Below are 16,470 nucleotides of genomic sequence, written 5' to 3'. Positions count from 1 at the left end.
GTAAACCTGTTCCTCAGGGCCGGGGACAGCTACAAAATCAGATTCATAATCATTACAAATCATTGTAAACCTGTTCCTCAGGGCCGGGGACAGCTACAAAATCAGATTCATAATCATTACAAATCATTGTAAACCTGTTCCTCAGGGCCAGGGGACAGCTACAAAAATCAGATTCATAATCATTACAAATCATTGTAAACCTGTTCCTCAGGGCCGGGGACAGCTACAAAATCAGATTCATAATCATTACAAATCATTGTAAACCTGTTCCTCAGGACGGGGGACAGCTACAAAATCAGATTCATAATCATTACAAATCATTGTAAACCTGTTCCTCAGGGCGGGGGACAGCTACAAAATCAGATTCATAATCATTACAAATCATTGTAAACCTGTTCCTCAGGGCGGGGACAGCTACAAAATCAGATTCATAATCATTACAAATCATTGTAAACCTGTTCCTCAGGGCGGGGACAGCTACAAAATCAGATTCATAATCATTACAAATCATTGTAAACCTGTTCCTCAGGGCGGGGGACAGCTACAAAATCAGATTCATAATCATTACAAATCATTGTAAACCTGTTCCTCAGGACGGGGGACAGCTACAAAATCAGATTCATAATCATTACAAATCATTGTAAACCTGTTCCTCAGGGCGGGTGACAGCTACAAAATCAGATTCATAATCATTACAAATCATTGTAAACCTGTTCCTCAGGACGGGGGACAGCTACAAAATCAGAGACATAATCATTACAAATCATTGTAAACCTGTTCCTCAGGACGGGGGACAGCTACAAAATCAGATTCATAATCATTACAAATCATTGTAAACCTGTTCCTCAGGGCGGGGACAGCTACAAAATCAGATTCATAATCATTACAAATCATTGTAAACCTGTTCCTCAGGCGGGGACAGCTACAAAATCAGATTCATAATCATTACAAATCATTGTAAACCTGTTCCTCAGGCGGGGACAGCTACAAAATCAGATTCATAATCATTACAAATCATTGTAAACCTGTTCCTCAGGGCCAGGGACAGCTACAAAATCAGATTCATAATCATTACAAATCATTGTAAACCTGTTCCTCAGGGCCGGGGACAGCTACAAAATCAGATTCATAATCATTACAAATCATTGTAAACCTGTTCCTCAGGGCGGGGACAGCTACAAAATCAGATTCATAATCATTACAAATCATTGTAAACCTGTTCCTCAGGCCAGGGGACAGCTACAAAATCAGATTCATAATCATTACAAATCATTGTAAACCTGTTCCTCAGGGCCGGGGACAGCTACAAAATCAGATTCATAATCTTTACAAATCATTGTAAACCTGTTCCTCAGGACGGGGGACAGCTACAAAATCAGATTCATAATCATTACAAATCATTGTAAACCTGTTCCTCAGGGCCGGGGACAGCTACAAAATCAGATTCATAATCATTACAAATCATTGTAAACCTGTTCCTCAGGGCCGGGGACAGCTACAAAATCAGATTCATAATCATTACAAATCATTGTAAACCTGTTCCTCAGGACGGGGGACAGCTACAAAATCAGATTCATAATCATTACAAATCATTGTAAACCTGTTCCTCAGGGCCAGGGACAGCTACAAAATCAGATTCATAATCATTACAAATCATTGTAAACCTGTTCCTCAGGGCGGGGGACAGCTACAAAATCAGATTCATAATCATTACAAATCATTGTAAACCTGTTCCTCAGGGCGGGGGACAGCTACAAAATCAGATTCATAATCATTACAAATCATTGTAAACCTGTTCCTCAGGGCCAGGGACAGCTACAAAATCAGATTCATAATCATTACAAATCATTGTAAACCTGTTCCTCAGGGCCGGGGACAGCTACAAAATCAGATTCATAATCATTACAAATCATTGTAAACCTGTTCCTCAGGGCCGGGGGACAGCTACAAAATCAGATTCATAATCATTACAAATCATTGTAAACCTGTTCCTCAGGGCCGGGGACAGCTACAAAATCAGATTCATAATCATTACAAATCATTGTAAACCTGTTCCTCAGGGCGGGGGACAGCTACAAAATCAGATTCATAATCATTACAAATCATTGTAAACCTGTTCCTCAGGGCCAGGGACAGCTACAAAATCAGATTCATAATCATTACAAATCATTGTAAACCTGTTCCTCAGGGCCAGGGGACAGCTACAAAATCAGATTCATAATCATTACAAATCATTGTAAACCTGTTCCTCAGGGCCGGGACAGCTACAAAATCAGATTCATAATCATTACAAATCATTGTAAACCTGTTCCTCAGGGCGGGGACAGCTACAAAATCAGATTCATAATCATTACAAATCATTGTAAACCTGTTCCTCAGGGCCGGGACAGCTACAAAATCAGATTCATAATCATTACAAATCATTGTAAACCTGTTCCTCAGGGCCGGGGACAGCTACAAAATCAGATTCATAATCATTACAAATCATTGTAAACCTGTTCCAAAGGGACAGCTACAAAACAGATTCATAATCATTACAAATCATTGTAAACCTGTTCCTCAGGGCGGACAGCTACAAAATCAGATTCATAATCATTACAAATCATTGTAAACCTGTTCCTCAGGACGGGGACAGCTACAAAATCAGATTCATAATCATTACAAATCATTGTAAACCTGTTCCTCAGGGCGGGGACAGCTACAAAATCAGATTCATAATCATTACAAATCATTGTAAACCTGTTCCTCAGGGCCAGGGACAGCTACAAAATCAGATTCATAATCATTACAAATCATTGTAAACCTGTTCCTCAGGGCCGGGGACAGCTACAAAATCAGATTCATAATCATTACAAATCATTGTAAACCTGTTCCTCAGGACGGGGGACAGCTACAAAATCAGATTCATAATCATTACAAATCATTGTAAACCTGTTCCTCAGGGCGGGGACAGCTACAAAATCAGATTCATAATCATTACAAATCATTGTAAACCTGTTCCTCAGGGCCAGGGGACAGCTACAAAATCAGATTCATAATCATTACAAATCATTGTAAACCTGTTCCTCAGGGCCGGGGACAGCTACAAAATCAGATTCATAATCATTACAAATCATTGTAAACCTGTTCCCAGGACGGGGGACAGCTACAAAATCAGATTCATAATCATTACAAATCATTGTAAACCTGTTCTTCAGGGCCAGGGACAACTACAAAATCAGATTCATAATCATTACAAATCATTGTAAACCTGTTCCTCAGGGCCAGGGACAACTACAAAATCAGATTCATAATCATTACAAATCATTGTAAACCTGTTCCTCAGGGCCAGGGACAGCTACAAAATCAGATTCATAATCATTACAAATCATTGTAAACCTGTTCCTCAGGGCAGGGGACAGCTACAAAATCAGATTCATAATCATTACAAATCATTGTAAACCTGTTCCTCAGGACAGGGGGACAGCTACAAAATCAGATTCATAATCATTACAAATCATTGTAAACCTGTTCCTCAGGGCGGGGACAGCTACAAAATCAGATTCATAATCATTACAAATCATTGTAAACCTGTTCCTCAGGACGGGGGACAGCTACAAAATCAGATTCATAATCATTACAAATCATTGTAAACCTGTTCCTCAGGGCCAGGGACAGCTACAAAATCAGATTCATAATCATTACAAATCATTGCAAACCTGTTCCTCAGAGCGGGGAATGCTACAAAATCAGATTCATAATCATTACAAATCATTGTAAACCTGTTCCTCAGGGCCAGGGACAGCTACAAAATCAGATTCATAATCATTACAAATCATTGTAAACCTGTTCCTCAGGACGGGGACAGCTACAAAATCAGATTCATAATCATTACAAATCATTGTAAACCTGTTCCTCAGGAGGGGACAGCTACAAAATCAGATTCATAATCATTACAAATCATTGTAAACCTGTTCCTCAGGACGGGGACAGCTACAAAATCAGATTCATAATCATTACAAATCATTGTAAACCTGTTCCTCAGGGCCAGGGACAGCTACAAAATCAGATTCATAATCATTACAAATCATTGTAAACCTGTTCCTCAGGGCCGGGGACAGCTACAAAATCAGATTCATAATCATTACAAATCATTGTAAACCTGTTCCTCAGGGCCGGGGACAGCTACAAAATCAGATTCATAATCATTACAAATCATTGTAAACCTGTTCCTCAGGGCCGGGGACAGCTACAAAATCAGATTCATAATCATTACAAATCATTGTAAACCTGTTCCTCAGGGCGGGGACAGCTACAAAAATCAGATTCATAATCATTACAAATCATTGTAAACCTGTTCCTCAGGGCCGGGGACAGCTACAAAATCAGATTCATAATCATTACAAATCATTGTAAACCTGTTCCTCAGGGCGGGGGACAGCTACAAAATCAGATTCATAATCATTACAAATCATTGTAAACCTGTTCCTCAGGACAGGGGACAGCTACAAAATCAGATTCATAATCATTACAAATCATTGTAAACCTGTTCCTCAGGACGGGGGACAGCTACAAAATCAGATTCATAATCATTACAAATCATTGTAAACCTGTTCCTCAGGACGGGGGACAGCTACAAAATCAGATTCATAATCATTACAAATCATTGTAAACCTGTTCCTCAGGACGGGGGACAGCTACAAAATCAGATTCATAATCATTACAAATCATTGTAAACCTGTTCCTCAGGACGGGGGACAGCTACAAAATCAGATTCATAATCATTACAAATCATTGTAAACCTGTTCCTCAGGGCCGGGGACAGCTACAAAATCAGATTCATAATCATTACACAAATCATTGTAAACCTGTTCCTCAGGGCGGGGGACAGCTACAAAATCAGATTCATAATCATTACAAATCATTGTAAACCTGTTCCTCAGGGCGGGGACAGCTACAAAATCAGATTCATAATCATTACAAATCATTGTAAACCTGTTCCTCAGGGCGGGGGACAGCTACAAAATCAGATTCATAATCATTACAAATCATTGTAAACCTGTTCCTCAGGGCCGGGGACAGCTACAAAATCAGATTCATAATCATTACAAATCATTGTAAACCTGTTCCTCAGGACGGGGGACAGCTACAAAATCAGATTCATAATCATTACAAATCATTGTAAACCTGTTCCTCAGGACGGGGGACAGCTACAAAATCAGATTCATAATCATTACAAATCATTGTAAACCTGTTCCTCAGGACGGGGGACAGCTACAAAATCAGATTCATAATCATTACAAATCATTGTAAACCTGTTCCTCACGGGGGGACAGCTACAAAATCAGATTCATAATCATTACAAATCATTGTAAACCTGTTCCTCAGGGCGGGGACAGCTACAAAATCAGATTCATAATCATTACAAATCATTGTAAACCTGTTCCTCAGGGCGGGGACAGCTACAAAATCAGATTCATAATCATTACAAATCATTGTAAACCTGTTCCTCAGGACGGGGGACAGCTACAAAATCAGATTCATAATCATTACAAATCATTGTAAACCTGTTCCTCAGGGCGGGGACAGCTACAAAATCAGATTCATAATCATTACAAATCATTGTAAACCTGTTCCTCAGGACGGGGACAGCTACAAAATCAGATTCATAATCATTACAAATCATGTAAACCTGTCCTCAGGGGGGACGCTACAAAACAATCTAATCATTACGAAGGGGACAGCTACAAAATCAGATTCATAATCATTAGGGCTGGGTATTTGAAGGTCTAAAACGATACGATACGTATTGACCACACACCGAAACAATACACGATACGTATTGACGATACAATACACCTCTTTTTCAAATTCAGTTGACCATAGTGTTTTTTGAATATCATGAGAATAAAAGACAATTTTGATAAAACATTCTATAATCTTGAAAAAATCTATCGAACATTTGATTTGGTTTATATCATCTGTGTTAATTAATTTCCGTCAATTCGTATTCTTAGTTATGAAAAGACATTTCTAATCAATCTAGGTGACACAGATGCATTAAACTCTTCCTTTTGATTGAAATGCTCTTACTTGAATGATGTTTTAGAATGAAGTTTTTTTTGGAATTTCCAATTTCTATAACAAAAGCAGAAGGTTGGATTGTTAAAACGATACAGCGATATACAACATGTTTGTGTATCGATATTCGATATGCTGCTGAAAACCGATACGTATCGGTATATCGTATAGATCGATATACTGATCCAGCCCTAATATATACTGATCCAGCCCTAATAATCATTACAAATCATTGTATACCTGTTCCTCAGGGCGGGGGAGATCTACAAAATCAGATTCATAATCATTACAAATCATTGTAAACCTGTTCCTCAGGGCCAGGGACAGCTACAAAATCAGATTCATAATCATTACAAATCATTGTAAACCTGTTCCTCAGGGCCAGGGACAGCTACAAAATCAGATTCATAATCATTACAAATCATTGTAAACCTGTTCCTCAGGGCCAGGGACAGCTACAAAATCAGATTCATAATCATTACAAATCATTGTAAACCTGTTCCTCAGGGCCAGGGACAACTACAAAATCAGATTCATAAATCTTTACAAATCATTGTAAACCTGTTCCTCAGGGCCAGGGACAGCTTCAAAATCAGATTCATAATCTTTACAAATCATTGTAAACCTGTTCCTCAGGGCCAGGGACAACTACAAAATCAGATTCATAATCATTACAAATCATTGTAAACCTGTTCCTCAGGGCCGGGGACAGCTACAAAATCAGATTCATAATCATTACAAATCATTGTAAACCTGTTCCTCAGGACGGGGGACAGCTACAAAATCAGATTCATAATCATTACAAATCATTGAAAACCTGTTCCTCAGGGCCGGGGACAGCTACAAAATCAGATTCATAATCATTACAAATCATTGTAAACCTGTTCCTCAGGACGGGGGACAGCTACAAAATCAGATTCATAATTCATAATCATTACAAATCATTGTAAACCTGTTCCTCAGGGCCGGGGTCCGCTACAAAATCAGATTCATAATCATTACAAATCATTGTAAACCTGTTCCTCAGGACGGAGGACATCTACAAAATCAGATTCATAATCTTTACAAATCACTGTAAACCTGTTCCTCAGGGCGAGGGAGAGCTACAAAATCAGAATCATAATCATTACAAATCATTGTAAAGCTGTGCCTCATGGCCGGGGAGAGCTACAAAATCAGATTCATAATCATTACAAATCATTGTAAACCTGTTCCTCAGGGCCGGGGACAGCTACAAAATCATTATATATACCTTCATACATAGACAGCAACTATTATAGCTTGAGTTTGAAGGATAAATCTGATGTCATTTTAACTACTTTTAGGTAACAGTACTCAAATCCAAATGTCGTACTTACCTCCTTCTTTCCAAAGTCTCCTCCTGGGTTCATTGTTGCAAAAATCTGAAAACCGTCTTTTGCCACCACATTATCCACTTCATCATGGTGACTATTTCCACCTCCTTTTTCTGCCAAGAGGAGAGTTCTCTCGGGTTCTAAGACACTGTTCAGTCTCTCTAGGACAGAGTCATCTGCTAAGGAGATTTCATCTACCAGAAACATGGATCCTTCCTTCATTGAAATCACTAGTGGTCCATCTACCCACTCAAACAGCTTCAGTTCTCCCTCTCCCTGTACAAAATATAGGCAAAGTGAAACTGCTTATGAAGCTGCAAAACATTTTGTTTTATGTAGTCACCTTCATACTTGCGGTAATTTGTTTCAATTGAATTAGAGTGATGTCTGTTAATAATAACTATACCTGATTTTGATCATGTGACCTGCAAGGTCGTAAACCTCCAAGGAAGTCGGCACTTTCAGTGTGGAGATGACAGTTGATGTTATGGAGTCTTGTATTCTTCAGAGCAGCATACAGCTGACAAACTGTGGTCTTACCGCATCTGTAGGATACATACAGCAAACAACCATACTGACAATGTTTCTCCTCATATTACACCACATATTTTATGTTATACTGCCTTCACAATGTCCTGCATTTGTAAGGATTTTAAACATCCATGTAATGTTAATACTTTTACAAGTCTTCATCAGTCTGTATGATTGAAGTAAAAAAACCTGTCCTATCAAACAGTCAGTTGCCATAGAAACTCATCTGGCCCCTCCCCAAATAAACTGTAAAGACTGCTCTAGCCAACAAACTTACCCTGTGTCTCCGACCAGCAGAACTGGCTCATTAAACTGTATAGCCTGTCCAATCAGAACTGCCAGCCTCCTCATGTTGTAGGTCCACACGATGTGACCAAACTCCGACACAGTCTGCTGAGTGACCTCCTTCAATAGTTTTACAGTGGTAGGTGAGGTATCCGGTCCCAGAGTGAACAGTTTATCTGGGTCAACAGGGCGTTTGAGGTGTTTCTGGATGACCTCTAGTACTAGGGTCACTTCCTCCGGTCGTCTCACTCTGCCCGCCAGTAACATGTAACCTTAACACAGACCAATTAGTTATGTCAATATGCACATCCAAAAACAATATTAAAGGATTAACAGTAACTGCAGTAAAACCTGGTTAAGTTGAAGTCATGGTTACCATGGTTACATTTAAATTAATCAGGACCTATAAAATATAGCAAAAGGGGTCTTTGAGTTAGTGAGTTCAGATTATCTAAAATCTAAAAATTAAGCTTCCTGGTATCAGGACAGTTAGATAATATTTCATAGACTGTAAATACCATCTTCAGAATTTATTAAGAACAGATTTATTTGAAGATAATACAAGGCCCTACTCCTAAACCCCACATTGTTTGTATTTCTGAAAGACAAGGCTAATTCTCACCATGGTCAGCCATATGCTGGTCCCAGTCGTAGAAAGTCTGCTGTTTCTGGTTGACATTTTTACATTTGTACCTCTCTGCCCATCTAAACAGATCTCTCAGTGTCATATAGCCTTGTTTGCCAGCGAACACTCCTGAACCCCTCCTCCTAGTCTGTAATGGAGAGAGTAATGAGGATATCAAATCATACACCTGTAAACTTTTCTTAACGATGTTAATACACCTTTAAACTTTAATTAATGATGTTAATACATCTGTAAACTTTTAAAACGACGTTAATACACCTGTAAACTTTTATTAAACAACGTTTATACACCTGTAAACTTTTATTAAACGACATTAATACACCTGTAAACTTTATAAACAAAGTTAATATACTTGTAAACTTTTAAAAAAAATGTTAATACACCTGTAAACTTCTATTAAAAACATTGATAAAAACTTTTATAAACGACGTTAATACACCTGTAAACTTTTATTAACAAAGTTAATACACCTGTAAACTTTTATTAACAAAGTTAATACACCTGTAAACTTTTATTAACGACATTAATACACCTTTAAACTTTTATTAACGACATTAATACACCTGTAAACTTTTATTAACGACATTAATACACCTTTAAACTTTTATTAACGACATTAATACACCTGTAAAGTATACACCTGTTAATTTTTATGGCATCAATACACCTGTAAACTTTTATTAAACACATTAATACACCTTTAAACTTTTATTAACGACACTAATACACCTGTAAAGTATACACCTGTTAAGTTTTATGGCATCAATACACCTGTAAAGCATCCTTGTTACAACATTGTGTGTACCTGTAGATCTAACATGGTGGAGACGAGTCGTTTGGAGTAAGACAGTGGTAGATCACACCTCTGATGGAGGATGGTTTCCAGCTCTTTACTCGGGATCTGATCAAAGTGAAGCTCCACAAAACGATTCCTGAAGGCACGCGACAGCATCTGATGAACACAATCAGAAGTTCCTATTTATCACGTTGTTGGGATGTTTCAAATACTATTTGATTACATAAATTATACTGTAAAATGTTTGCCAATAGCATAAACATTTACGGTTTTCATTTCATATTTTATCACTGGGAAACAATTGAATGCATTCATCTTTCCTCGCTTATTGGTTTAGGAATTTTAAAATACATGTACATTATATATTGAACCAGATAATGTCTCTTCCCCCCCTCCCTCCCATATGACCTTGATTGTGCCATGCAATATCTCACCTTCCTTCCCCCGTAATGGCCAGGAGGATTCTGGGTAGCAAATAACATGAACTTTGGATGTGCCTTTACTGTGTCCTGGGTCTCTGCGATGAACAGTTCTCTGTTGTCATCCAATAACTGTGGCGAAAATTTATATCTTCATTATACATGTCCTGGGTCTCTGAGATGCGATTTACTTCTGGGAATTTTCAAACCCAAGTAAATTGGCAAAAGTTGATCTCCATGAATTAACATCTACATGATTGATATTGACGGGAAACCCAATTTTTAATTGAGTAATATCAATATTTGAGAACTTATCTAGAAGTCGCGAAAAGTCGCGAAAGAAAGTTGATTTACGGTAGCACTTTGTTGTTATCGAGCAACTGGGAAGAAATATGAAGATTTTTTAAGATGATATTAAGAACCAATATTGACTGTATAAATTGCTCTTGCTGTGTGAAGTAGACTTACCCTATTTAAGGCCTCAAGGACATCAGTAGGGGCAAGGTTCAACTCATCTAATATGATCCAGTGGCCTTTCCTCATGGCCTCCACAAGCACACCTTATAACACAAACAAATATTTAAATATACCAGGTTGTTTTAAACTCAATATCATCATACCTACTTTCCATATTAAATGTACTATTTTTAAAACATTGCTAATTACCATTAGTCCTACAATCTAGTCACATAAGGATTAATTAATTTACAGATAAGGAGAAATGTATCAGTCAGGTCTGTAGTTTATAATAAGGATAACATATCACAACATTTACCCAGAATCCAGTATCAAAAGATGCTGTTGACTTGAAAATTCACCTTAAAGGTGAACATCAACATCATAAAGAGTATGATAAAGAGAACAGAGATTACATACCTTCCTGGAAGACCAGTTTGCCATGCTGGTCTGCGGAGTACGAGCCAATATACTCCTGTAGATCAGTATGTTCATGGTTGTTGACTCGGACACAAACATTTCCTGTGGTTTGGGCGAGCCATGTAACAAGACTGGTTTTTCCTACAGACGTCTCACCCTGTATCAGCACTGGGTGTTGTCTGTAGAGTAGAATAATTTGATAGTTTCTACACCAGCGTACACAGCAGTGTTAAGGTTTTATATGACAATCATCTGGTACAACAGTTACCATAGTCTTTGTCAATGACTTCTAAACTATACATGTGTCTGTTATATATAATACAACAGGAATTTCTATGTCAATGTGCCTTGTGAATAATATTCAATTCAATATTTGTTAATGACCATTCTTCCTTGGATCAGTCAGTATAGCTGTTATATCCATCACACAATTCCTAGTAAGGTTTTCCCTTTTTTCACTACTAATTTTAATTAACTTTTGAATTATAATTTAATTTCTTCAGAATTAAACATTTCACACTTTCCAGATTTGAGACATGCAATAAATCCTCTAGTCCATTTCCCTATTATGCATATGATATAAGCTGCCTTACCCTGCTGACACAACTCGGGACAGATCTTTGAGATTGGCCCTCACAGATGCTGTCAGTATATACTTGTCTTCCTGGACTGGTTTGGCCGCCCCAACTGGTATCCAGTATCCTTCCACAAACTCATACTTCCCATCTCCAGGCATCGGAATATCTTTCTTTAGAATAGAGTTTATGTTGGTTTTACCGAGAATGTGACGACACACCAGCTTCTGCACCAGGGGATGTGAGGTGCGGTCCAGCTGGGTCAGGAAACTCAGACAAAACCCCTACATCAGAAATAATGATCTTGTCAGTAAAAAAATACCATCATACATATTTCTAGTTCTTCTAGTTAAAATTTAGTTTTTTATTCAAGCTTCATTGTCCATTGAAAAGGAATACCAGGTAGGTAGGATTTTAAAGAGGTGCCAGTCAGTCAGTTTTCGTAGAAGCCAGCAGCTATGTCATTGATCAACATATACTAGCTGGCTCGTGATGGACTGAACAATGGGAATCAGGTCTGTCTCTTCCAATGACACACCTATCACAGACATATTGAACAAATCACCATAGCTCTCTATTTCCAGACACAAACTGACATAGATTGAACAGATAAAGACCAACATTTCAAACATCTAGGTTCTCCAAATACAGTTGTTTATTAAACACAGCCTTGCCTGTCACAGTCCTTGCTAGATTGTAACACCAAAAATGTGCTACATTTAATTTTCTTGTGTTTTACAGTATAATAGTGTGCTTACCTCGTACAAAGATCTGAGGACGAGACCACAGGGGTTTCTTGAGGAATATCTCAGTGCTCTGCATAGTGTCCTCAAACTTTAACAGGAAAACAATATTATCAGCGTCAGGAATTGTTATAAACACAGAATTATATAATATTTATTTACCTTTCTGGAAAGGTATACCTAGATAACAGTGCAATATCTATATTAATTTCTAGCATATTACACTTTACCCTTTTTCATAAACTGGTGATTAAACTACAATGTATTTATGATACACAATTATTTCCTTGTCTCCATAGGAGACAAAGGTATAGATTGGACCTAAAGGTTACCTAAAATGGGGTTTGTGTCCTGTTCCATCAGTCAGGTGTTTGGCGGCCTGTTCTCGTATGATGAGGTAAAACTTGACGATTCCGTCGAGTTGGACAGAGGACAGAGATAAACCCTTCAGATAGTCACTGACTAAAATCTTTAGGTCCTGGGACTCTTCTGCTTCATCTACATAAAGCTCAGTGAACCTGGGACACAATACTACAGCACATGATACAGCTCAGTGAACCTGGCACACAATACAACAGCACATGATACAGCTCAGTGAACCTGGCACACAATACTACAGCACAAGATACAGCTCAGTGAACCTGGCACACAATACAACAGCACATGATACAGCTCAGTGAACCTGGCACACAATACAACAGCACATGATACAGCTCAGTGAACCTGGCACACAATACAACAGCACATGATACAGCTCAGTGAACCTGGCACACAATACTACAGCACATGATACAGCTCAGTGAACCTGGCACACAATACTACAGCACATGAGATCATAACTTAATTAATGGAATCTAGCAGTCAATTTTTCACCTCTCAACATAGAATGAATATAGGTACCCAGCCTACTATACCTTTCGGCTGGGTACAAAATGGTCCCTATATGTCTTAGTGGAGCAATGCCTCAGAAAATCACTCGGGCAAACTTTTCTATACTTTTTGCTAGGTTTCCAAATTTTTGTGTGTTTACATGCATTATATATTATTTCTGTCCAAAACAAACATAACAACCATTCTAAAAATCTAGCATACCGCACACAAGACTTCAAAATCACAGTTTATATACTAGCCATATAATTTTCCTTGGAAAGACCTTCATATTTATATGTGCAAAAAATAATGTTTTGCTTTGAATTTGATATTTCATATAGTTCAGTTTTATTGCCTAGTAGGTAAGCAATGTAAAACAAATACAATAAAATATATACAAACGTTTTAATAATGGTTTGCATAATCATTACTTTGCTTCATTAGCAGTAATAGGCACCAATTGTAGCTCTAAAGACAACACCATCATCTGTCAAAGTCTTTTGAGCTACAATATTGCAGCTACTCTCAACACAGAAGTGTCTTATCGGGTCTTTCCCTAGAGTACATAAAGGGAACAGTTAAATGGCTAATAATAACATTTCACTGCTCTTGTGACAGTATACATTATAGCAGAGTGTACACAGTGAAATTCATGTGAAGCAATGCTATGTATATGACAACATACTAACCAAAAGAGTAACAGCCACCATTGATGTATAATCTGTAGTGGTTGCTATAGGAAAAGTCCAACATACCTGTTACGGATTCCAGTCGGAAGTTCTTTCTTCCCTACATCAGTCGCAGGGTTCATACAGGCAAACAGGCGGAAGTCTGGGTGACGAACCACTTGTTCAACATCCCTGTCAAAGCAAAATTATTTTTCATTTATTTATCTGATAGAGTCACTTGGTTTATGAAAGTAATACATGTCATAGTAACCATAGCAAATTGGTACCTAAATTAATCAACTTTCAGACAATTTTATACACTGCATATCTGTGGAATATATTGGACAATATAAACATCACAAAGCATTCCCAGAAGAAATTTCCGACAGTGATGAATGTATTACCAAATGATATTTACACTTTGAAAATTCCTTATTATATGGCAGTTTTGAGGTCCCATAGATTTGTCCAATGATTGAAACGTCAGTGTGGTGTAATAATCACCAGAAGGTCCATAAATGAGATCCATAAATGACATGGGTAAAGTATGATTTATCGTTGACTAGTCCAATCAACGATAAATCATACTTTACCCATGTCATTTATGGATCTCAGTGGACAGCTACAGTAGACTACTCGTGTAACAAGATTATTTATTATCAAATACCTGCTATAATAAGGAGAAAAATTCTCTTTCTGTCAATCAAGAGGAAAAGGTTATGGGCCTCTTGATCTCTTTATCTATAAGGTGATCACGGTATACAATATATACATATCAAGGTCTACCTAAACCTACCCTCTCTCTGTAAGTATGACAGATCCAATCGTGCTCTCTAGAAGTCCACTAAGACACTCCAATGTTTCTGCTGCGGCCAGATTAATCTCGTCTAATAGAACCCAGTCCCCATTCCTAACCGCCCGCACCAAGGAACCCTGTCATAACCAAAACAAAACAGCTCAACAAAACTGCTATAATTGTATAGATGATTACATGTTTGTCAAGGACAATACATGATATACCACAACAAACTTCTGACAGCAGATAACAACAGACATGATATCCTAGTAATATCAGTGATCCATTCTACATCAGTGTATTAAAACAAGCCAATGTTACAGTGGTACCAACAATTACCTCAATAAAAGCGAAGGCCAGAACATTCTCCTTCTGTTTTATCTGTACTTTGAGTTGCTGAAGTCTACGTCTGATTTGGAGCCACTTCTCATACTTCTCTTGGTTTTTCTCTTTTCCTGGAATTAAACATTGCTATTGTACCACATATATTATACACCATTCATACCTCAAAACTCTCAGCTACCTTGTTATTCCTTTCATTTACAGATTTGACAATAATTAACCACCAAATTGAAATAGTTATCATTTATGACAGTTGTTTCACTAGCTATATTTCTAACATTATCATTATAGATATAGTCACCTAAACAGTAACTGACACAGATTTTATGACCATTGTTGTTGTCATCAACTCTCCATATTAATTCCATTTATAAAAACATACCTGTTGTACAGCCCTGTATCACTAAATTGAATGTGTGTTCCATTTATAAAAACATACCTGTTTTACAGCGCTGTATCACTAGATTGAATATGTGTTCTATTTATAAAAACATATCTGTTTTACAGCGCTGTATCGCTAGATTTATAAAAACATACCTGTTGTTACAGCGCTGTATCGCTAGATTGAATGTGTGTTCCATTTATAAAAACATACCTGTTGTACAGCGCTGTATCGCTAGATTGAATGTGTGTTCCATTTATAAAAACATACCTGTTGTACAGCCCTGTATCGCTAGATTGAATGTGTGTTCCATTTATAAAAACATACCTGTTTTACAGCGCTGTATCGCTAGATTGAATATGTGTTCTATTTATAAAAACATATCTGTTTTACAGCGCTGTATCGCTAGATTGAATGTGTGTTCCATTTATAAAAACATACCTGTTTTACAGCGCTGTATCGCTAGATTGAATGTGTGTTCCATTTATAAAAACATACCTGTTGTACAGCGCTGTATCGCTAGATTGAATGTGTGTTTCATTTTTTATAACATACCTGTTGTACAGCGCTGTATCACTAGATTGAATGTGTGTTCCATTTATAAAAACACACCTGTTTTACAGCCCTGTATCGCTAGATTGAATGTGTGTTTCATTTTTTATAACATACCTGGTTTACAGCCCTGTATCGCTAAATTGAATGTGTGTTCCATTTATAAAAACATACCTGTTGTACAGCCCTGTATCGCTAGATTGAATGTGTGATCCATTTATAAAAACAATACCTGTTGTACAGCCCTGTATCACTAGATTGAATGTGTGTTTCATTTTTTATAACATACCTGGTTTACAGCCCTGTATCACAAGATTGAATGTGTGTTCCATTTATAAAAACATACCTGTTTTACAGTGCTGTATCGCTAGATTGAATGTGTGTTCCATTTATAAAAACATACCTGTTTTACAGCGCTGTATCGCTAGATTGAATGTGTATTCCATTTATAAAAACATATCTGTTTTACAGTGCTGTATTGCTAGATTGAATGTGTGTTCCATTTATAAAAACATACCTGTTGTACAGCGCTGTATCGCTAGATTGAATGTGTGTTCCATTTATAAAAACATAC

General features: G+C 37.5%; 1 protein-coding gene across 1 annotated transcript in view; it reads right to left on the bottom strand.

The window, feature by feature from the left end:
- Positions 1-16,470, bottom strand: part of LOC138311865 (midasin-like) — a 118,146-nt gene that overhangs the window by 83,908 nt on the left and 17,768 nt on the right. The window contains exons 17-30 of the mRNA XM_069253045.1: positions 14,960-15,075; positions 14,621-14,757; positions 13,912-14,016; positions 12,619-12,804; positions 12,302-12,377; positions 11,562-11,827; positions 10,969-11,147; positions 10,561-10,652; positions 10,108-10,224; positions 9,683-9,829; positions 8,854-9,004; positions 8,224-8,503; positions 7,822-7,960; positions 7,419-7,691 (exon numbers count right to left, since the gene is read on the bottom strand). Of these exons, the coding sequence (XP_069109146.1) occupies positions 7,419-7,691; positions 7,822-7,960; positions 8,224-8,503; positions 8,854-9,004; positions 9,683-9,829; positions 10,108-10,224; positions 10,561-10,652; positions 10,969-11,147; positions 11,562-11,827; positions 12,302-12,377; positions 12,619-12,804; positions 13,912-14,016; positions 14,621-14,757; positions 14,960-15,075 (2,264 nt within the window). The remainder of the gene's footprint in view (positions 1-7,418; positions 7,692-7,821; positions 7,961-8,223; positions 8,504-8,853; positions 9,005-9,682; positions 9,830-10,107; positions 10,225-10,560; positions 10,653-10,968; positions 11,148-11,561; positions 11,828-12,301; positions 12,378-12,618; positions 12,805-13,911; positions 14,017-14,620; positions 14,758-14,959; positions 15,076-16,470) is intronic.

This window comes from Argopecten irradians, chromosome 1 (assembly GCF_041381155.1).
Source record: "Argopecten irradians isolate NY chromosome 1, Ai_NY, whole genome shotgun sequence".
NCBI lineage: Eukaryota > Metazoa > Mollusca > Bivalvia > Pectinida > Pectinidae > Argopecten > Argopecten irradians.
Note: the sequence above shows the minus strand (reverse complement) of the source record. Positions and strands in the feature narration are given on the sequence as shown.